This window comes from Phytophthora parasitica (assembly GCF_000247585.1).
Source record: "Phytophthora parasitica INRA-310 unplaced genomic scaffold supercont2.42, whole genome shotgun sequence".
Classification (NCBI taxonomy): domain Eukaryota; phylum Oomycota; class Peronosporomycetes; order Peronosporales; family Peronosporaceae; genus Phytophthora; species Phytophthora nicotianae.
The window spans coordinates 242,023-264,587 of record NW_008649028.1 but is presented as its reverse complement, the minus strand read 5'-3'; the positions used below and the strand labels follow the sequence as shown (position 1 = coordinate 264,587).

Below are 22,565 nucleotides of genomic sequence, written 5' to 3'. Positions count from 1 at the left end.
TCCTGATTGGCTGAATACCTGAATTTCAGCCAATCAGGGAGCGACAACACAGCACGCGCTACCCGCGTGCTGAAGTACCTACTTTTATGTTCAAACTACCTACTTGTGTAAATCTACCTACTTATGTAATGCACGCCCATTACAATAACGCTCAAAGCACGAATGGCCGCATCCGTTCCGCTAACAGAAGCGAACGTACCAGGGATGGTTACTCCAATTTTCGGGAGTACAAGGAGCAGAAGGCGTGCCGTTGCTTCTCGATCTGATCCTAAGTCTCAAAGATAAAATTAGAGTAGATGTAGATAGTGTTGGTAACTCACTCTCGATTTCTCTCGGCTCGCCAAAAGCGAAAAGCGATCGCCTTCTACCGACTACTCGGCTCACCGATGACCAGCGTTCTCAACTCGGCGCACTCGCGTTTGTCGGCCAACGCACTCAGCACAACTGAACGACTTCCAATACGTTGAAATCACGGACCTGACGGACAGCTTGGCTATGGTTAATATCGTCACTCCTGAGTGATGACGAGCACGACGCCACTTTCGAGCTACCTATCGATATCGTCAGGTACCGACTGGTTCTGGAAACAGAGATCTTTTCTGGCCGAGGTTATACGTCGCCCATACTATGACCTTCATCAAGATATTCCCAAGAGGCGTCGACGGACGGGCCTAATGCGTTGTGTCCGGGTATACAGCGTCCGAAACTACCAATAGTCTCCATATTGTGAGTCATGACGGACCAACTCGATTCCCGTTGACGGATACCCAATCGCTGAACAAAGTTGACGCGCTGAATTACGCACTTCAACCAGGCCAGGGTGGCAACGTGGTGGCATTAACCCCAATGGAGCTCCATCGACAAGACGCTCTTTTGGCAGCTTGCCGAAAACGAAGGTCAGGGATTCCACCCTCAGTCTTGGCCAGCTTATCGGCCCCCTTCTCTCCCGATGAGATTGTCCCGTTAGTTAAACCGGCTACGCTCCAGTTAGTGCATGTCTGTCGACAGCACATCATTGACTACTCGCTGCCAGCCGTGCCAGCCAACCCGAAGACCTCTATACTGACACGTCGCACATCGTAGGAAGAATCAACTACTAGAAAAAGCACTGATGAGGCCCGAAACACTCCGACACCTCGCAGACAGCCTAGCGCCGTCAACGAGACCGATACACAACTGAGGAAATGACAGTGCCGACGACGAAAGTGCTAGTTGTTCCGAAGATGACGACGTTCGTAAAGTATAGTATACGAACGCACCGCTGGCTAAACACCGCCGTTTCAACGGCAATGACAACGGAAATTGTTCCGATAGTAGCGTCGACTCGTACGATGATGCTGAGAGGACTACACGACACCAGCGAGGAATCGTATTTCATCCGTCTCCGAGTGATCGTCGCATACACGCCGCGATAGGCAACCGACGCCACACAGGTAATAATCCTCAAACATTACTTCAATCTGTTCAGTAGGCACTACACGTGGAGTTCTTGGCAAGCCCTGCAGTACTACGAGGTGTGTACTCTTTTGGCTTTGGGCTTGGGTTGTTGATAATGCACTGTCGTAAAGCGCCGTGGATGGATACAGTCGCAGCAAGTGAGAAAGGCATGAATCTGTGGGATTTCGCATCCAAGAACGGCTATCCGACACCACTCAAGGTTTCTGGCTTCGGCAACTTAATCCGTTCGAAAACGGCTCTGCACAAGTTCGGACAGCACTTTTACAACGGCAAGACAGTGGACCACGCTCTATCAGACCCGACAATGGCGCGCCTACTGGCTTACTGGATCAACGCAAAATTCAGCTTATTTCGCAACAAAGATCTATCAGACGGGCTGCGGGAGGCAACCAAGGTTTCAACTCAGTTCTGCCGAAGTGATGATAAGCTCGGTGCTCTCCGAGACTCATGAAACCAGCGTCAGCAAGGCGCCCTCGCCCAACCAACGCAGAAACCAACGTTCGAGGTCATCGTACGACTAGCAATACCGATAGTCGAAATCCAACTGATGTGTACGCGCAGCTGCCACTTGGTGAGGACGGACGAAAACTATGTCTGAAAATCCTGTCAAGACCGGGATGCCAGTTTACCAAATGCTCAATTGCTCACTTCCGGCCGGAATCACTTGCTGAAGGTGTACAAAATCTGATTTCGGAGCGGTAGGGAAGGCTCAGCGCTAAGTACAGCGACTTATGACGTAACAAGACCAATCTTTGCTCTGACAACAGCCCCAGTTGTGAACAGGAGGAACGAGATCGGTATAAAATCGTCATGGCCACTCTGAATAAATCACGCGTTTTCAACCAGGCTTCCGTTTACGAAAACTATCAGAAGAACGCTGTCGGATTATCTCCACCGCCACTCAGACCGAACCTGATAGACGACGTCGATGCGGACCAGGTCCAGTTCTGGTCAACATTCGCCGAACCCAATAAATGGAGCTTATCTGACGTCGTACGGCTGCTTCGCGGTCAAACAGCGTTCGATCTCTGACCCAACAAAGACCTCTTCGAATTAGTTCCGCCGCTGGACACTGTGCTCACGTCAATCGTCGCCAAATGGAACAGCATTGTTGGTCTCGGAGTACAACCACAATGATCGGCCAACCTGCCAACCAGGCAATCGACACGCCCTCAAAATCATGCCGGCATTCATCGCGTATCCAAATAGGTACTGCGGCACCTTCGCAAAGAGCAACACGAAGGCCGATATCTAATCGTCGCCTCGCGTCTTCTCAAGCTTTGGCCAGAAATCTTCATTAGCCGGCTGGAGCAGTCGACAAGGCCGCAGCGGCAACCGTTGACATTCGGCTGATTAATGACTCCTCAATACCGCCTGTTCACTCGATCAACGACTTCACCGATCATGAGAGTTTACCATCAATATCGTACAACCCTCCTCGCGATACCGCTAAGCGAATCCATTTTATCGCATCCTCCCACCTTGTAGAGCATGTTCTGATGATGATCGGGGATGTTTCGGGCGCCTTTCGCCACATTTCAATCCATGCTAACTCGGTTCACATGTTCGCATTCGTCTTCGAAGATCTCCTCGTCGTTGATCTGTCATGCGGGTTCGGCTGGTGCGGTTCCCCAGCCTTTTACACGCTAGTGGGTTCTATTATCAACGCTCTGTATGAGCACGGCAACAAGTTGACCCGGCAATTTCATGGCAATGTGTGGTGTGACGATCACACATGCATTGAAGTCGACCGCGGGTCGGCTTGTTTTAACGCCAATCTATCGCTTCGATGGGCAATGGCGACCGTGTTAGGACCTACGGCAATCAACGAACAGAAATTCACGAGTTGGTCCAACACAAACGATGCCCTCGGACTCCTATAGGATACAAGCGCTGGAACGGTCTCTATCCCTGTCGATAAACTCACAAAAGCATCTGACCGAGTAGATGACCTCGTGTCGAGCAAATTTGCCACGCGGACTATTCAGCTCCAGGTCATCGGCAGCTTCCGTCACGTTGCTAGTAGTTTCCCACCTGCACGCGCCTTCCTTCAATGCTTACAAGAAACAGCAACAGCTTGTCCAAAGTACGGTCGTCGTGTACTATCAGCCTCTACTCTTGATGATCTTCGATGGTTCCAAGCTGTGCTACGACACCCGGCACGGTTTAACGCCATTCCGATCATTCATTTCGCTGACATGTCTGAATCCCGATTTCACGTGTTCACGGACGCAAGTGGAGACGGACTGTATGTGCTCGAGCCATCCCTGAAACGCTACATTCACCAACGATTCTCAACCGAAGATCTAACCTACACATCTATCCACGTTCGCGAACTTCGCAGTGCGGTACTTGCAGCACTACATTGGGGTCCATATCGGGCTTCAGAGAGTAACACGACCCGCACGCACGTCCAGTTCCACATCGACAATACAAATGCGGTTGCTTGGGCAAACCACCGTTCAAGTCGACATTCTGTCGTCAAAATGCACAATCGACTGCTGTCCCTTACCAAATTTCAGTACAACCTCGTATTCACGGCGTCGCACATTGCTGATAAACTCAACATGATGGCCGACGCTGGATCTCGGGTGTGGTCAAAGGACCATCAACTTGCAGACTTATGGACTAACATGTCGTGTTCATGGACACAGACTCGGCTCGAAGCGCCTTTCGACGATCTATGCAGCTTCTGGGCTCGTTACGCAGCCAAAACGACCTGGCAAACTCCACCACTACCACATATACTCGACACTGGGGTCAATGGTGTCGATTTGCTACGCGGATGAACTGGATGAGATGGTTAACACCGGAAAATGCATCGAATTGATTGGCATACTATGCCACTTACTGCTGGATCGGTGGATGGAACAGTCACCACAACAGAAATCAACACTCGACGATCAAGTTAAAACTTGCCAGTATCTGCTGGTTCCATCGTCGTTACAAGAACCTTGTGCTACGAACGAGTCCAAAACTCGACTTGGTTCTTCAAGGTATCAAGCGTCTATCCGCACCAAGACATAAGAAACAGCCTCTAACTCCGCCATTCCTCCGGACGCTGTATCTCTCCCTCGATATGTCAAAACCGAGACAGCATCTACTCTGGGGGAGCGTCACCATCGGCTATTTCTTCCTATTGCGTCGGACCGAGTTCCTCAAGACAGGAAAAACACGCAGGCTCTTCGGCCTGAAGACCATCAACGCTTTCTTCTCGGATGACAATGGGAAAATGGTAGCTCGCAATGCAGCCACGTCAGTCACGATCGTCTCGAAGGAGCAAAGAATGACTAGTTCGGCCGCAGTGCCTGGCGAGCGATGAACACCTTCGGCGACAAGCTGCTCTGCCCGCTGAAAGGCCTCCACCACATCCGACAAGCTCGCAAACTGCTGAAGGTCGAAGCTGATCAACACCTGTGTGCTGCGCTCACCGCCAGAGAAGTCGCCAGAGCTATCAAGAACACGGCACGTGAATTGGTATCCCAGCGTCCAACTACTCCTCACACTCGATCCGAATTGGAGGGGCCACAGCGCTGGCGGCTGGTGGTGCGGACAATTTCTCCATAAATTCCTTGGTCGATGGCTTTCAAATTGCTACGAAGAGTATCCACGGATGTCAGCCCCAGAGTCAGAAGGCCTTTCTCAACGGATGGTACGACGACACCATTCATCGCGCGCGGCAAGCAATTGACATCTTGGGGCCGCTCACCACGCCCTCCGACTAGGTATCAGCAAACCAACATAATTTTGCCCCATGTGGCTGTACTTGATGGAAACCGCATCTTTTTGCGGAGCACAAGGGCGAAAAGGTCGTACTTGTGTTCGACGGCGTCACATACGCATGCGAGCACTCACTGGCTGTATACGTCGTGACTCGAAAAGGAGCTCGATTTCTGGCACTGGCATCGTTCATTGGTGAAGCGTACCAGCCCGTCCGTTTTCTCGACCTCATCCTTGTGCAGTATGGACTCCTTGTCCAGGATCTCGTAGCTATTGTGTGCGACAACATAGAGAAAAACAAGGTCATATCGCGCCGGATTGGCCCACCAATGATTGGCTGCGCTGCACATCGATTTAACCTCGCCACAATGAGTACGTGACCGAGCACGCTGGCCTCATTGCCACGGAAGCCACTTTGATGCGCAAGTTAAAGACAGTAAGGATCGCTCTTTTGAATGAGCACAGATGCAAGCTAAACCCCGTACCCACGCACAAACTTCGCTGGAGCAGTCTTCACCGCATGGTGAAGCGCTATAAGCAGCTCCACCCGTACATGTATCTTTTTGAAAGAGATTGCGACGTGGATTGCGAGTTTCTCGCTAATCTCCCAGATAATGACGCTGATCGGTTCCCCAATGTGAACTATCTTCCTACTGCCACTAAAAACTGTCTCAGCTTGACCTTGCTTGACGACATAGAGAGCTTGGAGCTGGCTACGAAGCGACGACAGAGTGAGGATTTAACTGTGATCTCCGTCCGGGATATATTCGTCAAGGTGCTCGTAGATTTTCGGAACTGAGCGGCCGCCTCAAAGGCGACACTGCGATTGTGAAATCGGTTCAGTTTCAAGAAGCTGCCGTGAGAATCATGAGCTGATACGAACATTCGCTGACGAGTAAGGAGCGCGTTGCTGCTAGCCGCTTGAGGAGGGATCTAGTTGTATCTGTTGGCCAAAAGTCCAAGAAGACCTCGCGAGCAACGATACCTTCGAAAGTTACGGCGGCTAAGCAAAAACGGACTAACAGAACCTCCCCAGCAGCTTCATTTGCAAAAAGGAAATGAACACCTGCGGCAGGAAAGGCTGCTATCCTCACGGTTGCCAAAGGCGTGTAGAAGACAAATCGGTCTACATAAACCTCGCTGGTTACCTGCTACGTCAAGCGAGGTTGAAATACTCTTTTCCATTATCAAGTGCACACTAGGGTATCTACGCAAGGGAGTGAGAACAGAACTCTTGAGGTGATCCTGTATCTTCGCATGAAATGGGACCTGGTCATTAACGACATAGTTTCTAAGGCAATCAAGACAGCACGAGAGGAAAATGTCGAAGAAGAGGAGGAGTGCGACAGCAACATGTAGGAAATCTTATTAATGCTTCTTCAGGATCATTATTGGGCATGATGCCACACAATCAATATTGTTTTCTAACCAAACGATGATATTATACTGTCAACCATTTTTTGTTCGACCCCTGCATGCATGGTGCGGCCTACCACAAGGTCGTTGAAGACCCCGCACCGACGAGCTCGGACAGCAAGGCGAGCATGGTGGGGTGGTTACACCAGGACGGTGTCACTCTATGTATTGACGACTACAATAAGAAACAGCTAGAACGAATTATTGCGCAAGCGTGTACACTATCTGGTAGGTGTTACTTACTTTTCTTTACACTGTTATTAAAAGAAGCCGACGACAATGTACCCGTTCCGCATAACGGTTAATCACACAAACGCATCAAACACGGCATTCCGCAAATTGAGAAATTGCAAGTCTGTAAAGTTGAAGTGGTATCCACGACGACTGTCATGCCACGCGAAGCGATTACGGTGGATTGCAGTGATGAGATTTGGTTTAACGTGATCCAACCGTATAGTTAAGAAATATAGTGACGAAATACAGTTGAAGGTGTTGGTTTACATTTGTTTACTAATATTGTGGAGTATCGGACCACAACTCTTTTCAAAATGTACCGCAAATCTAACACTTAAGTATACACTGTGACATTCGTCAACAGAATGAATCGTAAGATGCTCTACCGAAAATGTGCGCGATATTTACTGTTACACAGGTTAAACGCACTAGGTTCCACAGCATTGCCACAATGGTTTGGTTAACACTTATACTCATGGAGCATCCCTCCCCACAACGCATTATACAATCAAGCGCAGAAAATACCGCGAATACTTAGTTTGCCTGCGATTGTATAACTCACCCATTAGAAACATCTATCGCGACATTTTTTTACAAAATGTATCGTAACATGTGCTACCAAAAGTAGAGTGCCTTTTTCCATGATATAATTCAAATCTACTATATTCCACGGTTTACCACTTTGGTTTGGTTGACATTGAAATTCACGCACCATTACCTCTCACAGCACATTATACCGCCAACTACAGGAAACAGTCATGAATGCTTGGTTTTGCTTACGTTTGTACTTAGGTGTTTTGCATTTGCTGTATCTGTATTGGTTTAATCTGTAGTACGGAGGAAGCAATAGATAAAAAAAAAACTTGAAGTCGATGCATTGTGACAAAACGCTTGAGATGTGTTCTACGACCTTTTTGTTTAGTACGTTTTCGAGAGAAAATCCATCATTTTAAGATAACTGACAGGAAATCTGACCTTGATTGTTAGAAAATGAAGAACACAGCTATATAATAGCTTTTATTGTGTAATAACGCTTAATAAGGATCCTTTACTTGTACAAATAGAGACCATCGATGGTTTAAACTGTAAGAAATATTGCAATCTATCGAATGGATTCTTAATACTTAAGGCCCGTAGGTAAGCCCGCCGTTACGATATAGGTATGCACAAACGCATTTGCGTATTGGGTTACAAGTAAGTTCGGCAAATTTCGCAACGTCGTCGCGACACACGGGGCCTCTGGTGCCGAAGACGTCTGCAAGGAGTTTGGCCGTAATGACGAAGAGCTTCTTGACATTCGAGATCTCCGCCAATCACACCGCAGTGACGATCATGCGGCCATCCGTCGCCGCCCTACGACTAACGCTACTGGTCGGAACGACAGCTCTCGCTCCAGAACCCCGGATCCACAGGATGTCCTCGCTGCGTTATCTGTTCAAGGCACGAAGTCCCTGTCTATGCTGTCAATCTCGGCCATGGGGTGCTCAGGCAACGGGAAGGGTGGCTGCTTCGATAATAGGAGAGAGCATTTTCGACCAGCCGAGCTGCCCGACATTGTAAAGGAATACATCGTGAAACACTACAACGGCCTCCTGCAGCCAGGCGAGGAGTCATGACGCCATCCCATAATTGATTGTCCAGTGGAGGCGGTTCCTGTACCACCGTTGGGTCTTCGTCGTTCTGTTCCTCTATCCACAACACTGCACAACCTGAGCATTCTGCGCGAGAGAGAGGTTCATGATTCCCGCTATCGTTTGCGTGCCTTTGCGGAACAATTTGGTCTCACAATGCCAGATCTGGATGTAGGCTCCGAGGCAATCGACACAAACCAAGTGGGTTTCCTGTCGATGTTGGCGCACCACTCGCAACTGTCGCTACCCAACTTCATTCGTCTGTTTCGTAACCAATCCTCCTCTGACTCAAGACCCAACAAGGCACTGTTTGAGCTTCCAGTACCTCCGAACTCCAAGCGCGCGCATTTATTTCCCCATTGGAATTCCATTGTACGGAGCGGGGTACAACCGCGGTGGAGGTCTACCAAACCCTCCAGTCAAACTACGAGACCCCCAAACCACAACTCCATCGCCTCGCACACTGCCAGCATTCGGAGGCACATACGGACAGGTCAACGAGACGGCAGGTTTCTCGTGCTACACGAGAGCGTCCTCAAGTTATGGCCAGAAGTGTTCATTAGTCCGATCGGTATCGCTGAGAAGGGAGACAACGATACTCGTCTCATTAACGACTACTCGTACCCCCGCGGGTGCTCGGTGAACGACTTCACCGATGATGGTAACTTTCCATCTATCTCTTACAACCCTCCGGGCGACATTGCCCGGCGTATACACAAACTACGCACAGAACACCCGAACGCCGAGATGCTTCTCATGTTGGGGGACATTCCTCAGCGTTTCGGCACGTGCCGATCCACGAAGACGCGGTACACATGTTCGCGTTCATTTTCGATGGCTACGTGGTTATCGACCTGTCATGTGGCTTTGGCTGGTGCGGTTCACCTGCGTTCTACTCTTTGGCAGGGGGCGGTAATCAACGACTTGTACGAGTCCAGGGGTCCAACGACCAGCTCCGTCGACTCCAGCAACTTCGTCGGCAACGTTTGGTGCGATGACCAAATGTGTGTTGAGATTCTTGCAGGCAGTCGTTGTCATGACGCTAACATCGCCCTCCGACGGGCGATGGCTGCAGTATTGGGTCCGTCCGCCATCAATGACGAAAATTTTACGGAGTGGTCACAAATCAACAAAGCGCTAGGACTGGTGTGGAACACTTCGGAAGGCACAGTATCCATTCCTTTGTGCAAGTTACAGAAGGCGGAGCGTCGAGTATACAAGCTGCTCGAGGACGGCCGTTCCACAAAACGAGACCTCAACAGCGTACTCGGCGCGATGCGGCACGTATCCACCTGTTTTCCCCCGGCACGGGCCTTTTACCAGCGACTCCACGTTGGATCCATATCCATGGCTCCGTTTGTTAGCAACACACTCTCCGGGGCCGATATAGACGACCTCTTGTGGTTCGGTGCTGTCCTTGCTCGAAACGATCGCTTCAACGGTATACCGGTGGCCCAATTTGCCAATATCGCCGACCCTGACATCCACGTGTACATGGACACCTGTGACGACGGTCTCTGCGCGTTTGATCCCAGTCGTCGTGAGTTCATCAGGCTGCAATTCAGTCCCGACGAGTCCCGTGCCTCCAGCAACTCGATTAACATACGGGAACTGCAGATTGTCGTGCTAGCGGCGCTGGTGTGGGGACCCAACTGGCGTCAGGAGGACAGCAAGGCTCCAGTTCATGTTCGCCTTCACATCGACAACATCAGTGCAGTTGCCTGGTCAACACGCCGGCTTAGTCGACACCAGATGGCACAACTCTACAACAGACTTCTCTCGTTAACGGAGCTACAATACAGCCTTTCAATATCGTCCGAACACATACCTGGCAACTTCAACACTATGGCCGACGCAGGGAGCCGCGCATGGACCGAATCTCACCCGCTGTGGCAAACATGGACTAACTTATCGTTTGGTTGGCGGCAGATCTCCATCGTCAAACCCTTCGACGATCTCGTCGACGTGTGGAATCAGTGCTACTCCACAATATCCTGGCCAATACTATCAAGTCCAAGTACAGCGCAACGTGGCGGCAATGGTGCAGGTTCTCCCGCAAGATGAGATGGTCGCCGTGGATTCAAGACGATCCGAAGTCCAGTTCACGCAAACTCCGCTATTTCACTGTTTACCTGTGGCGTTTTGGTGGAAATATATCGCGCAAGGGCAACCAGTACTCTACGATCAGGTCAAAGCTTTCAAATGTGCTCTGGTACCAGCGTCGATTTGGAGACACGGATGTAGCCATTTCACCTAGACTTAACATGCTGCTCAAGGGCATCAAGCGGACTTCAGATCCCGTCGTAAAGAAACAGCCTGTTACTCCCGCCTTTCTCAGACTGCTGTATCGGTCACTCAATCTCAGCCAACCGCGACATCGTCTATTGTGGGGCAGCGTCCTCATTGCCTATTTCTTTCTACTACGGAGATCTGAATACTTAGTCGTCAACAACAAGCGGTCGTTTTACTGCCTCAAGACCAAGAACGCATTCTTCGCAGACGCACAGGGGAGCCCAGTACCATCTTCTCGGGCGTCTGCAGTCCCAATTGGGCTAAGCGGCGCTAGAAACGACCAGTTCGGCAGAGGTGCTTGGCGAACGATGCATCGGTCTGGGGATCGAATCCTGTGTCCATTAATGGCTCTACGAAACCTCCTGAAGGCCCGCCGAGAACTCAAGATGGCCGCCTGCGAGTACCTGTGTCTGGATCTAGACCACGCCCTCAAGCGGATCGCTAAAAACGTCGGTGTTCCAGCAGCGAATTATGCCACACACTCCCTGCGAAGTGGTGGGGCTACGGCTCTTCTTCAAGATAATGTCGGCAGCCTCGCCATCAAGCTACTGGGGCGATGGAAATCGCGGTGCTACGAGGACTACCCTCGCCAATCCGCTTCATCAACAGCCCAATTGGCTCACCGGATGGTATAACCTCGGTCTGCACTCAAGCACCGGCGAGCACATGTCTAGGGGGCCGCTCACTACGCCCTTAAGACAGTCCGAGCCAATACACTCATTCTTCCCACCTGGATCTGTACGTACGAGAAAATGCATCGTGCCGCTCCGAGGATCCCGCCAATTTCAGAGGTTATGCTACAATAATTCTCAAGCGCTGCGCTCGCACATTTTTCCTAGACTTGGATGAGACCACACTTGAATGGTGCTATCTCAAGTCTCACACTGATGCGCCTGACCAGACGAATCATCGGGATTTTGCAGTGTCGAGCTACGCAATAGATCAAATGGATGTTGCTAGCCTACTCAGTAATATCTTTCCTACATGATATGACGGACGGATTACTACTCTATTAGATATAGCAACATATCATGCTACTAAGGTCGCGTCGAGTATACGAGCATTTGCTGTGGTGAAAAGGTCGATATATGGCGTCAATAGCTGAGGTTAGAAAGCACTCCGCCTTAGGGAAGCGGGAAATGAAATTGTCATACTCTCTTCGCGCTAGCTTCCGACTGCAGAGGCACACAGGCATATCAAATTCGATTAGGAATATGATATAAGTATATAAGTAACTCGTGGTCTCACAACAGGGATCTGTGTAATTCGAATATGGTACACTAAGCGGCTGAGCTTGTTCATGAGGCAAAATGCAGGCCCTCTCTAGTTTCAACTCCATCTGGAAACGATCTGTGATATTGTAATGAAACATCTCGGACTACATCTCATGATAAGCTGCACTCCGACGACCGTACATTAACATGATAGCTTGTGGACGACGGTGATCACTTTTTTATACGAATTAAAGTGTTGCGATGTGTTGTTGCATTTTGCATGTTCGGCATGCATGATGGAACTCTGCAAGCGTAGACTAGAATTTAGTGTTCAAAAAGCCAAGACTAAAATGTAGTCCAGACTAATAGAGGTCACGGATCTTGGAAGACGTAGGGGCTTGTAGGAGCGAAGGGAAGAGTCACCACTCGGAGAAGAAGACCAGGACGAAGACCACTTGAGAGGATGAAGGAAGATTCTGGAGTGGTTGATTTATCGGAGCTTACGCTACCCTCACTACCTAGTTTGCATCCAATCACTGGGGTCATCCAATCATCAACACTCTGCACTCGTCCAATTATACTACTCGTCTTATCACTGGTGGCGTAATTATCGTACCGTAATCATTGCGGGAACGTGTTGGACAGGTTCGGGAACCGGTATATACCGTCAGGAACCGGTAACCCTCAATACAGACTAATTTCATTTCCGTGTATTTTTCTCTTCTTCACATCGAGACAAGGAAAACATACATGAATAACCTGTTACGGCCGATGACTATTGCTTGCTAACCACAATTTTTTTCATTGCCACTTCGTGTCCTGGACTATAATAAAAACGCTTGATTGCAAGTGTTTCAAATTTTCGCGTCAAATTTGTTATTTGTACAATATCAATTTTACTCCATATTAAAATCTCTGGTAACCGACTCGGTGGGCCAAATTATATCATATGAGACAGCATATCAGGTTGCTCAAGATTCATTTAGGAGAAATTTTACTGTACAGTAATGGACCTCCTTAGCGAACTCGCAAATTCTAATAAACTTCGGGAAGTGGTGAACCACGGTATGATCCGAGGTGGGCAAGGTGTACTGGAATATTGACGACCCTGCTGACACTGGCATCATAACCAAAAATGCTACCAATAAGCTTACAGGTTTTTTCTTTAAATCAGTGCATGGTCAGGACGTCGGACGAGACAGCGCTCTTCATAATAGATTCACTTTTTTATGCATATCAGGTGTTCGTTCCATGTGAGGAGGCACATCACCTCATCGCGACGGACAGAAAGGACTAGAGGGGATTTGGGCTGGTAGTTCTGAGTAAGAGTCTAGTATATCGTCTACGACTTACACTAAAAAACAGTTTTTTAAAGCAAAGTGTATGCCTAACCAGCGATGTGAAACATCCAGAAAGCCGTGATCGTATCACGGCTTTCAGTAGTTACTACAACAATAACAACGCGGGCCAGGTGCAAACAAACACATCAGATAGACAGAACCCAGACTTTCCAAGTCATGAATGATTTTTCCTCCGCATCTCGATACCTCGTAAAATCCATGCGAATGTGACAAAATATATAAGGATTCACTTGATATATGTATTGCAGGAAACTGTGTGTAAAACACACGGACATGAGTTAATCCCAGTTTGGGTTGTACGTTAACTTCGTACCGAAGCACTACCAGTAAGATATTTTTCTCCTGGTAAGGTCTCCCAGGGTTGTGTATTCAAATCCTATGCATTAAATCCACAAATCCTTCGTATCTTGCAATAGTAATCTTGACGCATAACTTCGATGTTAGTACCGTATATGTGATGATGAAAGGTGGACTGCTATTTTGTTTGAACTATTTTCGTTTAATAGAAGCCTTGTGGAGACGCAAGACGATGTCTTATGTCTTTCTGTGGGAATATGTAAGACCCATTGACTCTGAGGTTTCAATCTCAATATTAACATATGTATGCTGATATGAAATACTAGTATTGATTTTACATGTTAGACTATATTCTATTTTTTAATCGCAGTTTTGCTACTGCTGATTGGCTAATAGTAAATCGAGGTGTTACTTGTCGTTGATGTATACGTGCACACACAGATTACGAATTTATAACATGAACCCCTCCGAAGAAGATCACTTTGCAATTTCCAGCAACCAGCCAACTTCATTTCCTGCATATGGACGTTCGCTCGCTCATTCCTCCAGACAACCTGTCGCTGAGTGACGAAATCGTTGGTAGCGTCCTCCAACGAATTCTGCCAGCAAACACCAACAACCACCGACCACAGTATTGTTTCAGCTACCAATCAATCCCTGAGAGTCATTCCGCCGAAATACTGACGACTATCAATTCTGTTAAACCTCGAATGCATGTATCAACAAAAGTATCTAACGACAAGATCCGTCATCGAGAGTACCGTCGAGCCATACAAGCGCGAAGCAGAAAAAAGAAGAAGCAATATGTGTCCGATCTCGAATGTGGCGTTCAGAATTTACGTCTCGAGGTTCAGCAGCTCGAGCTACAGCGATGTAGAGCTTTACTCGGCATTCCAACACAACAAACTGCATGGACGGTCGCGTTGGAGTATTTCCGCATCTTTTGCCGCGGATTCAAGGACCCACCACAAGCTCTCTACTCATTCGCATTAAGGTTTCTGCAAGAATCGATGTTGCCGGACGTGAATGACGGTCTGGTAGTGGGACCACACGCGATGTTGGAGAACTGGGGGCGGTTTTCTTCGAGTTTTGACGACGTTCGCGTCGATCTCAATCGCCTAGAGAAGGTTTCAGCGAACTCGCTGTTTGCCGTCACCACCACTAGTGCTACCATCTCCTACGATGCACTGCGAGTGGTTTTTCCACATCTTAAACGTCATCTACAATGCGGCGTTAGCGAAGTCAAGGGGTCACTGCTTGCGTGCAAACTGCTGAATTATCGGCTTAGCATGCGCGGGTCGGTGCGCTTTGAATGGGACGATAGAACGGATCGGGTGTCGAGTATGGATAGTCGATCGGACATGCTGACTCCGCTGTTGAACCTTCTGGGAAATTTGGATGACGTGAATTACGTTTTCCGGTGTGCTCTGGTGACTCCCGATTGTAGATTTCTCGTTCAGGCTAACTAGTAGAGCAGATACTTGTGCTGTAGGTGTGTTGAAGAGTTCTTTGCGGCACAGGTTACACGTGATGCCATGGTCAGTATCCATGCGCTACATGTGAATAATGTAAATGCGATGGTTTTTGTTTTCTATCTCCACCTAGCTAGTTCGTTTAACTCCTCTCAGACTACTGAGCTCATTGAATTCTTCCACTTGTCCACCATCTACATTCCGGTATCAGCAGAGCACCGTCAAACGCGCGACTCACGTCTACTAAGTTACCCAGTAAACGCAACATTGGTGTCAACACTCTGCATCCACACCACGCGGTCGATACTTGGGTCCCATTCAAAGAGCACTGATCCGTCCATGACCAGTCGTGTGTTCAGCATCTTCGCAGCAAGGATCGACAGCTTCTTGCGGTTAGCAGTATCGTGCTCGTTGTGTTTTAGGTGCGGAAATACCAGTCGCAACGTGTCTTTGGAAATGGTGACGCTGATCACAGTAGTTACTTCAAGAGTGTTCGAAGCAACCTTCTTCTCCAGTCGCTTGGTCTTGACGCAAATGTCGTCGAAGCAGAGCGAGAACAATTTCCAGTTGGCCGTCCATGACATCTGGTGCCATGGATTTGCACAGGAAGTTCAACGCAAACGTATTCATAGCTTCTGGAGGATTCTTGAAGCCGTTCTGGAAAAGCCAAAAGTATTCCGTCGCGACGACCCAAACGCTCTGGGGAGACGAAATGCCGATAACAGCGTTCTGGTGTCTCTGAGTGAGGCGATGTATCTCTTGCTGCAGTGTCTGGACGTCTTCTTCTAGGTGTTCCATGTTCTCTTGTTGTTTCTTTCTGTATCGGATCTGGTTTAGCCGTCGGCGTTCTTTGTAGAGAGCTTCACTGGCATGTGCCAGATTGGCCAGATAGCGGGGCTGTGCCTCCAAGTCTGTTGTCTTGATTTGTGCTGCTACGAGTTGCATGACCTCCTCGGTGGTTAATGATTTTGATGAACGTTTTCGACCAGGAAGGTTGTTGGTGTTACGCGAGGCTATTGCTGGCGGCTCATGCTGTTTTGGGCTTGAGAATCTCTTCGGTGTGTCAGCCACAGCCGTTTCTGAGGGATTTGGCTGCTGGTCTGACTTAGAGGCGATCTTTTTTTCAATGTCACGAATGGCGTGGCGTTCAGGTGTCCAAGCACGCTGCAGCACGTCACGGATTACAGTGTCGCTGAGTGCTTGACAGTTGGGTGGCTCGAGTGACCAGGTATCCATGGCGTGGTCGGTTGTGTTGGCAAAATGATGTATGGCAACCGGGTTAGTTGTCTGTGATTGACTCACATTGACGTATGATCTGTCAGCGTGCGCACTTGGTGTAGTTTCACGTCATCCACAGCAACATCCACATGTCTGATGTCTCTGGCCATGAGTTCATAATGTTGGACGGCATATGAATTTACTCGAGGTCGACGCCTCATGCCGGTGTAGATACATGTTAGCAGTGACACACGGTCGGACAACACTACAAAGCTTGCAAAGCTTCACCGATTTTGTTATAGTGCTCACGCCTCAACTCACCCGAAAGATTATCTATATGTATGCTGAAGAATTGTACTTCGAAGTACTTGTACTACATTTCAGGTATACAGTAGTGGTTGTACCTGAGGTAGAGATCGCGATGGAATTTTAGTGCTGCAGCTGGGTAGAGAATGTGCTGTGTTGAGGCATTCGTCCCTAACCTTACTAAGGCGGCGCGCATCACGGAAGCGGGTGAATAAAGACCATATTCAGCAAAAGATACGTGGATTGTTTAATTACCAGTCAAAACTAGCTAGTCGGCAATCTGGTGCTACCAGAGCACCTTCGAACACGAGGCTCACATCTTCTAAAGAGTCTAGCACGCGTAGCAACGGTGTCAGCATGTCCGACTGACTCTGAATACTCACCACACTGTCGGATGCGCTGTCCCAGTCAAAACGCACCGACCCGCGCATGACAAGCCGTTGGTTCAACAGCCTTTGACCCAGAGGCGACCAATTGCCTCCATGGGCACCTCCTTTCCCGTCACTATTCAAGTGCGGAAAGACGGCACGCATTGCTTCTTTAGAAATGGTGACCGTGGTAATGGTGATTGCAGTCAACGAGTAAGGAGAGGCAGATTTTTCCAGACTCTCGAGCTCAACATGAACGTTGTTGAAGTAATCCGAAAACAGTCTCCACTTCGCGAGTATTGCCTCAACGCCACGCTGGCAGCCGTTCACCACATCTGGCGCCATTGACACACGCAGAAAATTCAACGCAGCGTTTTGAAGAGCTTGTGGTGGCAAACGGAAACCATGTCGGAAGAGTAGAAAGTATTCCGTTGCGATAGTCCAGAGAGTCTGATGGGTTGGGATACCAATAGAGGCGTTATGGCGTCGCACTTCCAGGTCTTGTATCTCGCTTTCTAGGTTGCGCACATCTTCTCCCAAAGTCTTCACCAGCTCACGCTGCTTCATCCGGTATCGAACTTGATTCTTTCGGCGGCGTTCCCGGTGCATGGCCAGATTCCGTTCGTGGTCCTGAACGGCACGAGCCAATTTAGCCACGTAGCTGCTCTGGTCGGCGTCTTGGGTTTCGCCAATGGCTTCGATACTTGGTGTTTTTGTATCCTGACGGCGTTTCTTACCCGAAAGTTGGATACTCACTCCTTGAGCTGGTGTCAGTAGTGACGGCGGAGATGACGACTCGATGTCAGCTACGTGTTCGCTGCTTGCCGAGGTGTGGGAAGTAATCGCTCCGTGATCTCCGCGACGCGATGTGGCATTTGTGCGCAGGACAACAGAACCAATTATCGAGTCGCTGAGTGACTGGCAGTTGGGTGGATAAAGCGAGCCGACGATCATTGTAGCTTGGGTGATACAACACTGAAAATTGAGGAATGGTATGGTGTACATTGACAAAGTCTTCACGAGCAAAGAAGTTTATGGACCACGTCGTGGCAAAAAATGCTCTTGTTGAGCCATAAACTTGGCTCATGACCAAGCACAAACACGATTACGAACCATGACTCCTCCATTTTCTTGCAGATTTGGCCTGCGCTTGGAGCACAGCAACACGTGGGATCTTCACTGGCTTCGCGAGGAAAGACAACCTCGAGTGCGGATCAGAAACGGTTGACTGTACAGAGTACAGGAAGTATCTCTTCGAAGAGCTGAGTTTACTGTTAAAGAATGTATGGGACTTGAATTAACCAAGAGAATATAGCGAAGTTGAACGAGCTGATGCTCCTTTCTATTATGCGGAGCCCCGCGTTCTTATCGTTTTTATTTATTTATAGCCAGACTAGTCCATTCTTACTGTGCATCCACTACATAAACATAGACGATATTACGAACCCGTTATAAAGTAAAATGTTGAAGATGCCTCCAAACATGATGATTACACTCAGTTAAAACCTCTCAGAACTATTATATATAGTTCTAAAAGGTCCTTTCTAAATCGCTGCAGCCTATTATCACTATACTTATAGTGAACATCAGTCCACTATTCATTGGTTTGTATCTAGATGACGTCTTAACCTTAATCAATCTCACTTCGTCTTTTGACGACAAACGACAAACTCAAACTACTACTTCTCTTCTTCTATCTCTCTTCTTTACCGACTCAACTCGCTATATAAAATAACTAAAAAAAAAAAGAGGCAAAATAAGAATCAAGAAGTTTTAGTTTGGCTGCACTAGAAATTAATTTAAAACTGAAATCCCCTATTTGGGGTTTCAGTCTTAAATCCCTTCAAACTTTAATAATTGCCCTCATTCATCTGGCAAGCATTATGGATAATAATTTCCTCTTCATCCTAATTTCATATTCAACCCTTTTGAGATTACTCAACTTGCAATGTTTCTAGGTACCGAGCAACTCCAAACATTAGCATGCCCTAAACGACTCGTAAGTCATAGACATTATTCCCAATAAAACCTTCAATGTATACTTTTTACATTGCCCATGTTTACTGTCCCAACCTTGATACGTCTCTCTTCACTAGCCCTCGCACAGTTATGGCTCAGTTGCAGTTTTCTAGTGCAGCACTAACTAACACTACCACCAGCCACAAAATCGCCCAGCTGCCGTGCGACCTAGAACTTGCGCTAACAACCGAAGTCGTGGACTTGTCAGAACTCGGGAATGGCTGCACTTGGCTCTGTATAACCTTCTCCTCGTCGCTGACCTCCACGCTAAAACTTACGCGTTCACGCACGCCATTGCTCACAATAATTTCGTACGAACCGGGATAGCTCACACGGTTGCCGTTTTCATCTATCAAAGACAAATCTCTCCGCTGGACTGTGAAGCTCACTCGCGTACTCCCCGATGGTTTCAGACTCACTCGTTGATAGTCAAATAGCTGCAAGTTCAGCAATGTAGCAGGTCCCTTGACGCCAGTATTCAACGGTTTGAAGAACGCGAACACAACCTCGTCACCAGCTACGTCGCCGTCATTTGACACAACAACTGTCACCGTTGCGTTTACGGAGTCTGATATCTCCATCGTCGTAACATTTCGACCCGAGCTCGAGTTTGTGCTAGTGGTCGAACTCGCAGTCGTACCGCTGTCGACAGACAGCGAGAATGTCGTGTAGCTAAGGCCCCAGCCAAACGGGAAGACTGGTTGGCCCTTGAAATACCGATATGTCCGACCAGGATGCAACGTCATGTCCATGCTCTTCATCTCCACTTGGTCCACGTAATCGGACCGGTACATGGTGACAGGCAGTTTACCGCCCGGGTTGACGTCACCGAAGAGAACATCGGCAATAGCCCGTGCCCCAAAGAAACCAGGATAAAATGCCTCCACGAGAGCATCCGTTTGCTGGATGATCTCCTCAGCGCCGATGACTCCACCGTTGATTAGTACTACGACGGTGGGTTTGCCGACAGCTCGTATTCTCTTCAGAAGGTTCATTTGGACACTTGGTAGCTCAATGTTGTCGCGGTCACCGACCTCTTCTTCCACCGTTTGATCGATACCGAGGAACAATACTACGGCGTCAGCTTTCGTCGTAGCAACCACAGCTTCGTTGAAACCAGCGGTTGAGCTGTTCTTAATGTCACAACCATGAGCGAAAGTCGTATTGGAGACTCCGTTCATGGCACTGATAGCCTCAAATGGCGTCTTCACACACCCGACTTCGTTGTAATCTCCATGGCACATCTGACCCAAATAATTACCCAGTAGCCCGCGCTTCGACTTGGCGTGAGGACCAATTACCGCTAGTTTAATCCCCTTGGTCAGAGGCAACACAGACTCGTTGTTCTGTAGCAGTACGATCGACTTGCGGGTCGCGCTCAAGCTCAACTCCTTCGCTTCAGCAGTGTTCACTTCACTGGGAGTCACGTTCCAGTACGGTTGGTCCTCAATCGGATCAAACAAGCCCAACTCGAATCGCAGCTTCAGACTGTGGCGCAGTGCATCGTTCAGTGCCTTCTCTTCCAGCTGGTTGCTTTCTACAAGGTCTTTTAGACACGCTTCGTACGACTTGCCACTATTGATGTCAGTACCTGCGAGGATCGCCAAGCGAGCAGCTTCACACTGTGATTCCGCGTAGTGATGCATGTCCGAGATGGCCTCTACAGCGCCTGAGTCACTGGTGATGTAGCCGTCGAAGCCCAAAGTATCCCGCAGTAGTGTCTTCTCTAACGCGTTATTGGCACACATCGGGATGCCGTTCACACTGTTGTACGAACACATGACACCCTTCGCGTTGCCGTCCACGATAGATGAGCGAAAGGCCGGGAAGTATGTGTCAGCAAAGTCGTACGGAGACACAATAGCGTCGAACTCCATGCGGTTAACGCCACCGTAATTCTCATAAGAGTATGCAGCATAGTGCTTGAGCGTGACTACGGCTTGTAAGAATCGCGGGTCTTCTCGCTTGCCTTCCTGCAGTCCGCGGGTATACGCGACACCGTATTTGCTGTTCACCAGGGGGTCCTCGGATGGCGTCTCGGTATTGCGTCCCCATCGCGGGTCTCGGTTGATATTAATATTGGGCGACCAGCAGTCGAGTCCGAGGTGTGGGCCACCCTTGTAGTTTTCTCTTGCTCCTTCGAGCCACAACGCTCGAAGTTCCCATCCAATGGTTTGAGCCATGTCGAACACCACTTGTGAATCGAAGATGGCGCCGAGGTTGATGGGATTCGGGAAGGACGTGGGGCAATTGGTGCCGCAAGTGGACTGCACTCCATGCACGCAGTTGGCACCCCAATTGTATTCGGGCAATCCGATGCTGCTCATGTTGCCTCGAGGACTAGCACGTGCCGTTAGTAGCGTAGCCTTCTGTTGAAGCGGCAGTCGTGACAGTAGATCCTCCACGCGTAGGAAAGTCGATACCTTTGGATCACAGAACGGCAACTTTCGGTGCTCACCAACGCATGCGCGTGGGATGCCTGCGTTTGTTGGTAAGGCCAAGCAACTTGCCACAGCAAGTACGAAGAGCAGCACCAGCATGACGAATGAGCTTCTTGAGTCGCTTTGGCCAGTAGAAGAGGAATTGAAAATGGCCGAAAGCTATTCGTTGAATCCCCCGTGAACGATTCCGCTTACGCGACTCTGTCGAGCACAAGTGGGCGTGGAATCACCATGGTGGATCAACGGATTTTCCTTTGTGGCCCAAGAGCATTTGGATAGGACGTCGAATGGCTGCTATCAAGCAGACCAACCTGGTCGAAGCAGCGCACGACTATGGAGGGTGGGTTCGAAATCTACTGTGTGAGACTGTTTGCTGTGCTGTCATGTGGCCGTGTTTATCATTGTGCTGATTCACGCAGAAACCGTCGCGTAAGCTGGACAGATGTGTGCGAAAAAAAAAACACGAAAATAGTACATTCCGACTTGCATGCAATTGATTATGGACGCAAATGAGAGTTTGGATTCGGTCCGACGCTTAACATGGTGACATGAACGGCGTCCTAACAAAGGGTTGAACGCCCCCCAGAAGTGGTAGATCACTGGACCATCGAACACACAAAAAGAAGAAACGATAGTATCCCAGTTGAGAAGATTTTGCCGTATTCGAAGGTAAAGTTGAATGGAGTTGAGTACGACACTGTCGCAGGAACTGGGTCTTGAGAATGAACTTTTTTTAAAGTATTTTCCGCTGGTGTGATCAAACCGCACCTTTGCTCCAAATTCGCCCTGATTAAACGGAGTTATAGAACTTTAGGCCTGATCAAATTTGCAATGGGGGGCAACTGTTCTAATACTATTAGCGCGTCCAGCAACCTTTGCATGTAGTGTAGCCGCTAAACGACAAAACGACTTCTTCCAAGCCCGCTAGCAAGATGGCGAGAAAGTTGATCTGATTCAGCTGCCTTTAAATTAAATGAGTGATGAAACTGAAACAACTATACGATATCTGTCCATATTCGTAGACGCCTTCGTATTAAGTACCTATAGACAGAGCACTCCTGTGTGCATGCACAAGAAGAACGCTCTGATAAGTACAAAACGTTGTGTGTGTGTGTGTG

The 22,565-nt window shown here is 48.8% G+C and overlaps 9 protein-coding genes across 9 annotated transcripts; 6 read left to right on the top strand and 3 right to left on the bottom strand.

The window, feature by feature from the left end:
• Positions 1-1,552: 1,552 nt before the first annotated feature.
• PPTG_14620 (hypothetical protein) lies at positions 1,553-1,909 on the top strand (the record flags this gene model as incomplete). Its single annotated transcript, XM_008911550.1, has 1 exon — positions 1,553-1,909. One exon carries the CDS (start codon positions 1,553-1,555, stop codon positions 1,907-1,909), a length of 357 nt encoding a protein of 118 aa, XP_008909798.1.
• A 1,111-nt stretch (positions 1,910-3,020) lies between these two features.
• On the top strand, positions 3,021-4,247 carry PPTG_14619 (hypothetical protein; the record flags this gene model as incomplete). The annotated part of the gene is made up of 2 exons (XM_008911549.1): positions 3,021-3,303; positions 3,406-4,247. 2 exons carry the CDS (start codon positions 3,021-3,023, stop codon positions 4,245-4,247), a joined length of 1,125 nt encoding a protein of 374 aa, XP_008909797.1.
• A 1,091-nt stretch (positions 4,248-5,338) lies between these two features.
• On the top strand, positions 5,339-6,611 carry PPTG_23555 (hypothetical protein). Its single transcript, XM_008911548.1, has one exon. It carries the CDS (start codon positions 5,597-5,599, stop codon positions 5,975-5,977), a length of 381 nt encoding a protein of 126 aa, XP_008909796.1. The 5' UTR covers positions 5,339-5,596; the 3' UTR covers positions 5,978-6,611.
• Positions 6,612-6,983: 372 nt separating this feature from the next.
• On the top strand, positions 6,984-8,444 carry PPTG_23554 (hypothetical protein; the record flags this gene model as incomplete). Its single annotated transcript, XM_008911547.1, has 2 exons — positions 6,984-7,004; positions 8,028-8,444. 2 exons carry the CDS (start codon positions 6,984-6,986, stop codon positions 8,442-8,444), a joined length of 438 nt encoding a protein of 145 aa, XP_008909795.1.
• Positions 8,445-8,615: 171 nt separating this feature from the next.
• PPTG_14617 (hypothetical protein) lies at positions 8,616-11,386 on the top strand (the record flags this gene model as incomplete). Its single annotated transcript, XM_008911546.1, has 2 exons — positions 8,616-10,170; positions 10,389-11,386. 2 exons carry the CDS (start codon positions 8,616-8,618, stop codon positions 11,384-11,386), a joined length of 2,553 nt encoding a protein of 850 aa, XP_008909794.1.
• A 2,758-nt stretch (positions 11,387-14,144) lies between these two features.
• On the top strand, positions 14,145-15,221 carry PPTG_14616 (hypothetical protein; the record flags this gene model as incomplete). The annotated part of the gene is made up of 1 exon (XM_008911545.1): positions 14,145-15,221. The coding sequence occupies one exon, from the start codon at positions 14,145-14,147 to the stop codon at positions 15,090-15,092; it is 948 nt and encodes a 315-aa protein (XP_008909793.1). The 3' UTR covers positions 15,093-15,221.
• Positions 15,222-15,343: 122 nt separating this feature from the next.
• On the bottom strand, positions 15,344-16,331 carry PPTG_14615 (hypothetical protein; the record flags this gene model as incomplete). Its single annotated transcript, XM_008911544.1, has 2 exons — positions 15,344-15,619; positions 15,678-16,331. The coding sequence occupies 2 exons, from the start codon at positions 16,329-16,331 to the stop codon at positions 15,344-15,346; spliced, it is 930 nt and encodes a 309-aa protein (XP_008909792.1).
• Positions 16,332-16,870: 539 nt separating this feature from the next.
• PPTG_14614 (hypothetical protein) lies at positions 16,871-17,941 on the bottom strand (the record flags this gene model as incomplete). The annotated part of the gene is made up of 1 exon (XM_008911543.1): positions 16,871-17,941. One exon carries the CDS (start codon positions 17,939-17,941, stop codon positions 16,871-16,873), a length of 1,071 nt encoding a protein of 356 aa, XP_008909791.1.
• A 1,073-nt stretch (positions 17,942-19,014) lies between these two features.
• PPTG_14613 (hypothetical protein) lies at positions 19,015-21,668 on the bottom strand. The gene has a single exon (XM_008911542.1). It carries the CDS (start codon positions 21,544-21,546, stop codon positions 19,102-19,104), a length of 2,445 nt encoding a protein of 814 aa, XP_008909790.1. The 5' UTR covers positions 21,547-21,668; the 3' UTR covers positions 19,015-19,101.
• Positions 21,669-22,565: the final 897 nt, after the last annotated feature.

Bases quoted from the DNA above. Each gene is read 5' to 3' on its own strand.
- PPTG_23555 (XM_008911548.1), top strand. From the start codon at position 5,597: ATGCGCAAGTTAAAGACAGTAAGGATCGCTCTTTTGAATGAGCACAGA.
- PPTG_14613 (XM_008911542.1), bottom strand. From the start codon at position 21,546: ATGCTGGTGCTGCTCTTCGTACTTGCTGTGGCAAGTTGCTTGGCCTTA.